Here is a 12,333-nt window from a genome sequence, read left to right on the forward strand (position 1 = left end):
ATTCAAACAAGCACGGCTTAAATGTAGTAGTAAGCAGCTCACAGCAGTTAATGGGGGACAAATTGACATCTTTGGTCAGGCCACAATTAATTTTGAAATAGGTCATGATGGGTCGTACCCTCACACTTGTACAGTGGTTCAGAAACTTGCTTATCCGGGTGATATCTTGATTGGCATGGATTTCTTACACAGGTTTTCATATTCTCTGTCTGCTGAAAAAGGGGCGAGACATTGCCGGTTGAAATTAGGAACTGTATCCTATCCGATGACATTGACTGACCATCCCCCGGTTGTAGCTTCCATCCAGCGGAAGCAGAAACATCATGCCAAGTACGCGAAATTTTTGTTTCAGTCTCTTCCAGACAATAATAAGAAGTCGTGTATTTTACATGCTTTTGACAAGCAGACTTGCCCACCACGATCATTTAGATTCCTTAGGGTGGCCGTGGGTCGTCATATCCAGCCTGGTACTACCCTTCTGGTGGCTGGCAGGTTTGATAAACTATTAATTCCCCACCACTTAATTGTTGTCCTGGACAAAGGTGCTCTCATACCTGTAGTCAATCTCTCACACAAGACCTACCGCTTCAGAGTGGGTGATCGAGTGTCTCAGGGTATTATCTTAGAGGAGACATCGATCTTTCAATCAGATCCATCGGAAACTATTACGGACACTAAGCAATGTGGCGCTCTTAATGTTAGAGACACTAGTAAGACTGCGGAGCACGGCACAACGGTGCTCACGCCACCTTGCGATGCCAACAATTTGAATAAATTAATATCAGCACTAGACTTACAGCACATTCCACAGTTAGAAAGGAAACGGGTGCGGGAAGTTTTGCGGATGTTCCCCAAATTATTTGCAACGGACGACGATCAAATTGGGTTGTTAGACAGAATTGAGCACACCATTCCAACAGGTGATCACGAGCCCGTGTATACGAGACAGTGGAGGCTCCCGGAACAGGCTAAGAAAACTATCAGAGAGGAGTGTCAGAAGATGTTAAGACAGGGAGTTATAGAACCAAGCACTTCACCATGGCTGTCTCCGGTGGTGCTGGTGCGCAACCCGGATGGTAGTTACCGGTTTTGCGTCGACTATCGGAAGGTTAATGAAATAACAAAGGGGGACGTGTACCCCTTACCTCGGATTCAGGAAATTATAGATCAGTTCGCGGCAGCCAAGTATTTCTCCACTCTGGATGCTAAGTCAGCATATTGGGCCATTCCGGTGGCAGTTAAGGACCGTGAGAAAACAGCATTCTCTGATGGGGTTCACCAGTTTCAGTTTAAGCGCATGCCTTTTGGGCTCAAGACAGCCCCTTCCTCATTTCAGAGGGCTATTAACTACATCCTCAGCCCTGTGCTAGGTAGGCATTCATTAGCATACTTGGATGACGTGGTTATCTACTCCAGGTCGTTTGAGGAGCACCTGCGGGACTTGACTGAGACACTTTCATTGTTAGACAAGGCAGGGTTCAAATTAAACATCAACAAGTGCACCCTGGCATCTCAGAAATTCAAATTTCTGGGGTTCCAGGTGAGCACAGATGGCATCCGCCCTGACCCAGACTCATGCCGCGCCATTGGCCATTGCTGAGATGCCCAGGCCTAGGTCAGCAAGGGATGTGCGCCGGTTTCTGGGAGCAGCAGGATACTTCCGCCGCCATATTGAGGGATTTGCTAGTAAAACAGCGCCTTTAACTGACCTTGTAAAGAAGAATGCTAAATTTATGTGGACATTAGAACACGATGAGGCTTATACTAAACTCAAAAGTCAATTAATTACCGCCCCAGTATTAGCTGTGCCTGACTTTGATAAGGAGTGGGAGGTGCATACAGACGCTAGTGGTATTGCCGTAGGAGGGTGCTTAATGCAGCGTGATTCAGAGAACCATCCTCACCCTGTGGCATATTTCAGCAGAAAAGTGAAGGGACCTGAAGTTAGATACTCAGCAACAGACAAGGAAGCGCTTGCTGTGGTTGAAAGTGTTCGTTATTTTGAACCTTACCTATTCCAACGTCATTTTGTTATTTTCACAGATCACAGAGCCCTCACGTATATATTTAAAAAGAAAACAAAGTGTCCCCGGATGTCCCGTTGGTCTCATGAGCTGTCAGCTCACTCGTTTCAGATCCTTTATAAGCCTGGACCATCTCACGTGGTGCCAGACACGTTGAGTAGGAACGTCGCGTCAGTTAACGTCAATGTAAACATTGAAACTATTGCCAGTGATAAAATGAGAGAATTTCAAATGGGAGAACAGCGATGGAAGAAAATAATTGAATATTTGGAGGGTGGTAAATACCCTATGAAGAAAGGTAACTTTCCCCTGCAGCATTTTGACCTGCAGAAGGGTGTCCTATATTATGTTAACGACATGAAAGATCGTGCGGTTTACCAGTTAGTCATCCCCGACGTGTTAAGATCATCAGCCGTGAAACTTGCGCATGCATCTAAGATCGCTGGTCACCCTGGGGTCTTTAAGACCTATATGAGAGCTAAAACGTTATTCTATTTTCCTAGGATGTTATCTTATATCACTAAGTTTGTCAGCTCGTGTCCGAATTGTCAAAGGAGAAAAGGTACCCCTAAGGTACAGGCGCCACTACAAGAGTTCCCTGACATTTTTGAGCCTTTAGATCGAGTGGGAGCGGATTTGATTGATTTACATAGTAGTCATTCTGGTAATCGCTACGTGTTGGTGCTAGTGGACCATCTGTCCCGGTTCACTACCTTGGTTGCTCTTCCTCGTAAGGACGCGCAGACGGTTGCAGACGCTTTCTTAAGTATATTTGTCACTGTGTTTGGACCACCTAAAATATTAGTATCTGACAGAGGTCAAGAGTTCGTGGGTAATACTTTTAAAGAGGTTTGTAAAATTTTAGAAACAACAACAGCCCTCACGACTGCTTACCATCCGCAAGCAAACGGTATGACTGAAAGAACCAATCGTACAATTAAGGATATGCTAGCAATTCTTGCAGAGAAAGATGCTGCCACCTGGGACGAACAACTCCCCTATGTTCAACTAGCCTTGAACACTGCCATTCATCAGTCAATTAACACACAACCACTGCTGCTTTTCACGGGGCGCTCATGTAACTTCTCATCAGGTCTGCTTAACAGACACGAGGTTGTGTACGGTGAGGATTATCCTTCAGAAATCCTGTCTAAAATGAGAAATGATTGGAGGATTGCTGCTGAGGCTTCTAAGACAGCGAGGAGCCGGTATGCCCACTATTATGATAAGAAGGTTCAACCGTTGACACTTAGAGAGGGAAGCTTGGTTATGAGGTTAAATGAAAAGGCGCCTGCCAATCAAAGTAGGAAGCTAGCACCTAAATGGCGTGGACCATATAGAGTAATTAAGAAGCTTGGACCAGTTAATTTTCTGATCAGGGGAATCTTTGACGACCAGGGTGACACAACTATTCATGTCAACAAATTAAAGTGTTACGTTGCCAGGGAGGAACTGGAACTGCCTTCAGCGATTCCCATTCCTGACCCTTCTGAGTTGACTGACCCAGCTGGGCGTGCCCAGGATGGAGAGGAGGACCTTCTGTCAACTCTCATTGGTACCCAGGGTTAGCCTTGTCACCCTATGTTAACGAGGTCACGCGCGAGGCAGGGAGAGTTTCAGTAACTGTCTCGTCCCTTAGTAGTTTTTTTTCAGAGTTTTTAAACTGGCAATTGTTTTGAGATTTTGTCATGGAATGTATTCAGAGAACATGCCTTACCTGCCCTTGGGCTGTACCCTGTCACCAAAGCCCAGGGGAGAGTCCTTGCTTCCGCCAGTAGGAGAGTTATCCTGTCTTCCCCAGGTCTGCTTGTCCACACCGCTCTGTCCCCGGTACCAGCTACTCGTGAACCAACATTGAGGCCAGAGGGGTCACCCCCTCTGGTACAGTGGAGAGGGGGTTACGTTACACCCCACCCCCCTCCCAGCACTCCCGGTAACCCCACCACTCGGTTACCTGGGACGGTGATAATGACACCATTCACCCAGCCGACACCTCCCACCACACGAGGTTGTCCAGGCCAGAGTTCCTGCCAGCAGAGCACAGCTGTCCAGATGTCAACGTACCATGGTGGGCCCCAGTCTTGCAGTTCATCATCAGAGGCACCCTCCTGCCTGCTGCGACACACCGTGCAGGCACACCGGAAGTGGAGGCGCGAGGTCAACAAGCGGGTATGCCAGCAGCAGTCACCTACCAGTTCCCCCTCGACCTTGGGGATGCCACATCACTGACTCCACCAAGATGCGCAACGAGGCGGTCACATTCCAACGGCACCTCCCTACTGAGTGTGCTTGACTCGCCAATAGGGTGCACGTTTCGCACCATCGGCCCAAGGTCAGGCACATTAGGGCATGCGCGATAAGGCGTACCGGCTCAGTAGAATGTGACACAAGCAACGCCTGTGTAGTGATGGGTCCCAGGAGCTGAAGTCGGGATCCACCTGGCCTGCCGCCACGCCACCCACGCCCCAACACCTGCACCTGCTACTTCTATTTGGAAAGACATCGTCGACGTCACACTCTCTGCCCTGCTGTCACGACTCCTGCTATGTAGCTGCTGTCACTCATCATCGACCGTCAGCTTCAAGCAACTGGAGGTGAGATGTGCCTCCATACATCTCTCCTAACACCGTTCACCTGTGACCGGCCAAGTCCCCGGCCGCTGTCACTCGCCGCTGCTCTTCACACCACCACCTTCCAGCAGTTGGGCAGCTTGACGAGGAGTCTGTCACCAGTAGACTCGCTCTGTCACCAGACGTACCCCAGAGCTGTTACAAGAAGATCTTAGGGTATATGCAGGCATCATCGACGGGCAGACGCTGGACCAACATCAGGTCTTCTACATCAGGTCACCAACATCACGTCTCCAACATCGGGTCTCCAACATCGGGTCTCCAACATCAGGTCACCAACATCACGTCTCCAACATCGGGTCTCCAACATCGGGTCACCAACATCGGGTCTCCAACATCAGGCCACCACGCGAGAGTATAACGGATGCACGATAGAAAACGCGTATATCAACACGAACATTGATGTGTCAAGATTTACGAATGATGATTCAGAGAAATTGACTCTATTATTAACGGTGTCAAATAGTTTTGCCTAATCGGGTTAAAAGTGTAACATTTATGGGGATGTAAAGTAACTAGGCCTAGAAAAAGTGGTCATAGACAGTGTTCTTAGCTAGATGACTTCGGTCTCTAGCACAAACTTTTCTTGAAATTTATTTTGTTTCATGTATGTATCTATGAGATAAGTCTGTCCTGGTGATGAGTGTCCAGGTTCCCTATTTGTTACCAGTGTATGGGTACATAATTTTTTTTTATATTTGCATGTCTTTTTATTTCATTATAATGTTGTAATGTTAAGTAATGTTTCTGTTGTGGTAAGAGGTTGTCTTACTATCAGTGTGTGCAGGGTGCATAGAGATTGACCCTGGCACTATTGTCTTGTGCGGTATATGGATTGGCCCACAAGTGTCCTGTTAACGTACGGTTCTATTGATGAGTTTTCATGTCTATTGTTGTATTTTTACCATGTTTTATAACTTGTATAACTCATACGATTGGCTGTGGGTCATGACGTACCCAGTAGATGTTTGGGGTATGCCCACTTAAGCATAATGTTTCCTGTTAGTTTCAATTACTTAGATTTAAATGTTAGAGTAGGAATATTACATATATATTTTTTTTCATGTTGCTGATCATTGTATTTTGTATGTTTTGTTCTTCAGACCTTCTGAGGAAGACTTGCTAGCCTGTCTAGTGTGCAGGCAGAATATGTCATTGTTTCATAGTATTCATTATTGCCATGTATTGTCACTCAGGGTTGTATTATGTAGCCTTGTGTTATTCCTTGTATTTTAACATTATATTATCTTTAGTTACTTGTAATTTTCCTGTTCCATTAGGAATTTTTTTTTTATGTCATGCTAGTTTTAAGGCGATTTTTTGTTTTGGTCTTCCAGCCTTCGGGGGGGAGCCTAGCTGGACTGCCTTGGTGAAGTCGGGATTTGCATTTTTTTTTCATTGATATACCTTATTGTCATATTAGGATATCAGAATTGTATCATGTGTGAGGGTATCATTGCTGGTTCTTTTGCCAGGATTCTTTTTTACTTATGTGTCTCATTATACATTTATGTTTTGTTCTTACTGCAGTATAACTGTATAATGTACTTTGCTTCATGTTAATTTAGTTAGCTTACTTTTATCATTATGTCACTGGCAATTTTTTTTTCTTTTAGGGTTAGTTGTGGTATTTTGGATGAGTTAGGATAAGACAAAATTGGGCTTAATTATCATACACCCGATTTTGTCTTAACTCCGGGGAAAGGGAGCTGTAACACCCAGGACCTCCCCCCCCTTAGAGTTCACACCCAGATAAGCCTTCTCCAAGAGGTCAGCCCAGATGACCTCCAGTTTATCTTGTATATTGATTAAAAATTCCTGGGTTAGTCTTAGTCAGCATAGTTTCAAGTATGTAATATTTCATGCAAGGAAATTAGACTCCAGATTCTTATGTGTAAACATCCCTGGATCTCCCCCTTTTTGGCCAGGTCAGAGGTCAGTCACATGTAATTAATAACTCCTCTCTTGAAGAGTGTAGGGTGAATGTCAAACAAGCTTTTTGAAATATTTCTTGAGTGTTTGTACACTCTTGGTGGGTAGCAACAGCAGATCTCCCCCTCCCCCTTGTGGGGGTTGTATATAACGGTCCTGTAGGGACTTAGGAGAGCAGACGGATCGAGAGCGGGTCTGTGAAGAACACCTCAGCCAGGGAGAGACAGAGGTCTTAAGGTAATGTGTGTGATCTCTGAAGTTTTGTTCCATGTCCAAATTTCTTAACTTTGCCAGTGTTAGAGTAGGATTTATAAGTGGTGATTGACATAATTTTGGTGTTACAGTGTACTCACCTAGTTGTACTCACCTAGTTTTGCTTGCGGGGGTTGAGCTCTGGCTCTTTGGTCCCGCCTCTCAACCGTCAATCAACAGGTGTACAGGTTCCTGAGCCTATTGGGCTCTATCATATCTACACTTGAAACTGTGTATGGAGTCAGCCTCCACCACATTGCTTCCTAATGCATTCCATTTGTCAACCACTCTGACACTAAAAAAGTTCTTTCTAATATCTCTGTGGCTCATTTGGGCACTCAGTTTCCACCTGTGTCCTCTAGTGCGTGTGCCCCTTGTGTTAAATAGCCTGTCTTTATCAATCCTGTCGATTCCCTTGAGAATCTTGAATGTGGTGATCATGTCCCCCCTAACTCTTCTGTCTTCCAACGAAGTGAGGTTCAATTCCCGTAGTCTCTCCTCGTAGCTCATACCTCTCAGCTCGGGTACTAGTCTGGTGGCAAACCTTTGAACCTTTTCCAGTTTAGTTTTATGCTTGACTAGATATGGACTCCATGCTGGAGCCGCATACTCCAGGATTGGTCTGACATATGTGGTATATAATGTTCTGAAAGATTCCTTACACAAGTTTCTAAACGCCGTTCTTATGTTAGCCAACCTGGCATATGCTGCTGATGTTATCCTCTTGATATGAGCTTCAGGGGACAGGTCTGGTGTGATATTTGTGTGTGTGTGTGTGTGTGTGTGTGTGTGTGTGTGTGTGTGTGTGTGTGTGTGTGTGTGTGTGTGTGTGTGTGTGTGTGTGTTTTGTGTGTGTGTGTGTGTGTGTGTGAGTGATACACACGCACATATGCATGCATTAAAATAAACATGTTGGAATTCTCGACAAGAACACAAGTGGAATAAAAATAGGAAAACAGTATTTTGTGACAAACACACACACACACACACACACACACACACACACACACACACACACACACACACACACACACACACACACACACACACACACACACACACACACACACACACACACACACACACACACACACACACACACACACACAAACACACACACACACAGAGCACCTGCGTGTTGGCACCGGTCACTGTTTGGACTGCTAACATTGTACAGCAGTGACGGTGACGTGCTTGACTGCACAAGTCACATAGTGTCAAAATATATCACTGAGGAGTCGTCAAGATTCATCACAGAGGAGTCATCAAGAGTCATCACAGAGTCAAGAATCATCACAGTGTCAAGAGTTATCATGGAGTCAGCAGTCATCATAGCATCATGAGTCATCACAGAGTCAAGCGTCATCACCGAAACAAGAGTTATCACAGAGACAAGAGTCATCACAGTGTCAAGAGTCATCACAGAGACAAGACTCATCACAGCGTCAAGAGTCATAACAGCGTCAAGAGTCATCACAGAGTCAAGAGTCATCACAGTGTCAAGAGTCATCACAGAGGCAAGACTCATCACAGCGTCAAGAGTCATAACAGCGTCAAGAGTCATCACAGAGTCAAGAGTCATCACAGGGTCAAGAGTCATCACAGATTCAAGAGTCATCACAGCGTCAAGAGTCATCAAAGTGTCAAGAGTCATCACCGAGTCAAGAATCATCACAGCGTCAAGAGTCATCACAGAGTCAAGAGTCATCACAGTGTCAAGAGTCATCACAGTGTCAAGAGTCATCACAGCGTCAAGAGTCATCACAGAGTGAAGAGTCATCACCGAGTCAAGAGTCATCACAGCGTCAAGAGTCATCACAGAGTCAAGAGTCATCACCGAGTCAAGAGTCATCAAAGTGTCAAGAGTCATCACAGCGTCAAGAGTCATCACCGAGTCAAGAGTCATCACCGAGTCAAGAGTCATCACAGCGTCAAGAGTCATCACAGAGTGAAGAGTCATCAAAGGAGGTTATCGGGGACGACAACCTCAGCCGCTGGTGGCCGGGGACGACAACCTCAGCAGCTGGTGGCCGGGGACGACAACCTCAGCCGCTGGTGGCCGGGGACGACAACCTCAGCCGCTGCTGGCCGGGGACGACAACCTCAGCCACTGCTGGCCGGGGACGACAACCTCAGCCACTGCTGGCCGGGAACGACAACCTCAGCCACTGCTGGCCGGGGACGACAACCTCAGCCACTGCTGGCCGGGGACGACAACCTCAGCCACTGCTGGCCGGGAACGACAACCTCAGCCACTGCTGGTGGGGGACGACAACCTTAGCCTGAACAGAAGGAAGGGCTGGACACTGGAAAGGGCTGGACACTAGGAAGGGCTGGGCACTAGGAAGGGCTGGACACTAAGAAGGGCTGGACACTAGGAAGGGGATCGACAATAGGAAGGTCTGGACACTGGGAAGGGCTGGACACTAGGAAAGGCTGGACACTAGGAAGGGCTGGGCACTAGGAAGGGCTGGACACTAGGAAGGGCTGGGCACTAAGAAGGGTTGGACACTGGGAAGGGCTGGCACTAGGAAAGGCTGGACACTAGGAAGGGTTGGACACTAGGAAGGGCTGGACACTAGGAAGGGCTGGGCACTAAGAAGGGCTGGACACTGGGAAGGGGATCGACAATAGGAAGGGCTGGACACTGGGAAGGGCTGGACACTGGGAAGGGCTGGACACTGGGAAGGGCTGGCACTAGGGAATGCCAGACACTAGAAAGGGCTGGACACTGGGAAGGGGTGGACACCAGAAAGGGCTGGACAATAGTAAGGGCTGGACAGCAGGAAGGGACTAAATAATAGGAAGGGATGCATACTAGGTAGGGCTGGCCATTAGGAAATTGGATGGACAATATGAATGGCTAGACACTAGGAAGGGGCTGAACAATAAGAATGGCTGGACACTAAGAAAGGCTGGCCACTAGGAAGGGCTGGACACTAGGAAGGGCTGGACACTAGGAAGGGGCTGGACAATAGGAAGGGCTGGACACTAGGAAGGGCTGGACACTAGGAAGGGCTGGACACTAGGAAGGGCTGGACACTAGGAAGGGACTGGTCACCAGGAAGTACTGGACACTAGGAAGGGCTGGAAACTAGGGAGGGGCTGGACAATAGGAAAGGCTGGACACTAGGAAGGGCTGGACATTAAGAAAGGGGCTGGACACTAGGAAGGGCTGGACACTAGGAAGGAATGGACACTGGGAAAGGGCTGGACACCAGGAAAGGCTGGACACTAGGAAGAGCTGGACACTGGAAAGGGCTTGACTCTAGGAAGGGCTGGACACTAGAAAATGCTGCACTATAAGAATGCTGGACACTAGAAAGGTCTGGACACTAGGTAGGGCTGGGCACTGGGAAGGGCTGGACCCTAAGAAAGGCTGGACAATAGGAAGGGCTGGACACTAGAAAGGGCTGGACACTAGAAAGGGCTGGACAGAAGGAAGGGGCTAGATAATAGGAAGGGTTGCACTCTAGGAAGGGATGGACAATATGAATGGATGGCCACTAGGAAGGGCCTGGACGACAGGACTGGCTGGACACTAGGAAAGGCTGGCCACTAGGAGGAGCTGGACACTAGGAAGGAGCTGGACAATAGGAAGGGCTGGACACTAGGAGGAGCTGGACACTAGGAAGGATCTGGACACTAGGAAGGGCTGGACACTAGGAAGGGCTGGTCAATAGGACGGGCTGGAGACTAGGAAGGGGATTGACATTAGGAATTGCTTAACACTAGGAAGGGCTGGACACTAGAAGGGGGTTGTGAACTGGGAAGGGGCTGGACACAAGGAAGGGCTGGACACTAGAATGGGCTGGACACTTGGAAGGGCTGGACACTAAAAAGGGGCTGGATACTAGGAAGAGCTGGACACTAGGAAGGGATGGACACTAGGAAAGGCTGGACACTAGGAAGGACTGGACACTTGGAAGGGCTAGACAATGGTAAGGGCTGGACACTAGGAAGGGATAGACACTCTGAAAGGCTGGACACTTTGAAGGGCTGGATACCAGGAAGGGCAGACACAAGGAAGGGATGGACAATAGTAAGGGCTGGACAATAGTAAGGGCTGGACACTAGAAAGGGACTGGACACTTGCATGGGCGGGACACTTGCATGGGCGGGACACTAGGAAGGGATGGACACTAGAAAAGGCTGGACACTAGGAAGGGCTGGACACTAGGAAGGGCTTGACACTAGGAAGTGCTGGATTCTGGTTAGGGTTGAACACTAGGAGGGCTGGACACTGGGAAGGGCTGGACAGTAGAAATGGATGGACATTAGAAAGGTCTGGACACAAGATAGGGCTGGATACTAGGAAAGGCTGGGGACTAGGAAGGAGCTGGGCACCAGGAAGGGCTGGGCATTAGGAAAGGCTGGACACTGGAAAGGGGCTGGACACTAGGAAGGGCTTGACACTGGTAAGGGCTGGACACTAGAAAATTGCTGGACACCAGGAATGGCTGGACACTAGGAAGAGCTGGACACTAAAAAGGGCTGGATTCTATAAAGGGCTGTACACTTGGAAGGGCTGGACACTAGGAAGGGCTGGCCACTAAGAAGGGCTTGAAACTAGGAAGGGCTGGACACTAGAAAGGTCTGGACAGTAGGAAGAGCTGGGCACTGGAAAGGGCTGGACTCTGGGAAGGGATGGACACTAGGAAGGGCTGCACACTGGGGAGGGCTGGATACTGGAAAGGGCTAGACACTGGGAAGGGCTGAACACTGGGAAGGGCTGCACACTGGGAAGGGCTGCACACTGGGAAGGGCTGAACACTGGGAAGGGCTGCACACTGGGAAGGGCTGCACACTGGGAAGGGCTGGATACTGGCAAGGGCTAGACACTGGGAAGGGCTGAACACTGGGAAGGGCTGAACACTGGGAAGGGCTGAACACTGGGAAGGGCTGCACACTGGGAAGGGCTGCACACTGGGAAGGGCTGCACACTGGGAAGGGCTGGACACTGGGAAGGGCTGCACACTGGGAAGGGCTGGACGCTGGGAAGTGCTGGACACTGGTAAGGGTTGCACCCTGTGAAGGGCTGGACACTAGGAAGGGCTGCACACTAGGAAGGGCTGGACACTAGGAAGGGCTGCACACTGGGAAGTGCTGGACACTAGGAAGGGCTGGACACTAGGAAGGGCTGCACACTGGGAAGGGCTGGACACTGGGAAGGGCTGCACACTGGGAAGTGCTGGACACTAGGAAGGGCTGCACACTGGGAAGGGCTGGACACTGGGAAGGGCTGCACACTGGGAAGGGCTGAATACATTAACATTATTGCATCCACATTCAATGAAACAGATTAATTAATTTCTTCAGGAAAAAAAAACAGAGCTAAACTTTAAAAATTTTTTGATAATTATATAATAAATAAAACAAACTGCTCTTTGAAGGAAATTTTCGCATTAACTTTGGCAACTAAATTGGATTAAATGTTAGATTGTGAGGTAAGTCAATAATGAGGAGAAAGCTCTAAGTCAAGATGAATGTATAGC

The 12,333-nt window shown here is 48.3% G+C and overlaps 1 protein-coding gene across 1 annotated transcript; it reads right to left on the reverse strand.

Moving 5' to 3' along the window:
- Positions 1-8,045: 8,045 nt before the first annotated feature.
- On the reverse strand, positions 8,046-8,762 carry LOC138351680 (major royal jelly protein 5-like). The gene has a single exon (XM_069303699.1). The coding sequence runs from the start codon at positions 8,760-8,762 to the stop codon at positions 8,046-8,048; it is 717 nt and encodes a 238-aa protein (XP_069159800.1).
- Between the last annotated feature and the right edge of the window lie 3,571 nt (positions 8,763-12,333).

This window comes from Procambarus clarkii, chromosome 50 (genome assembly GCF_040958095.1).
Source record: "Procambarus clarkii isolate CNS0578487 chromosome 50, FALCON_Pclarkii_2.0, whole genome shotgun sequence".
In the NCBI taxonomy this organism is placed as follows: Eukaryota; Metazoa; Arthropoda; class Malacostraca; order Decapoda; family Cambaridae; genus Procambarus; species Procambarus clarkii.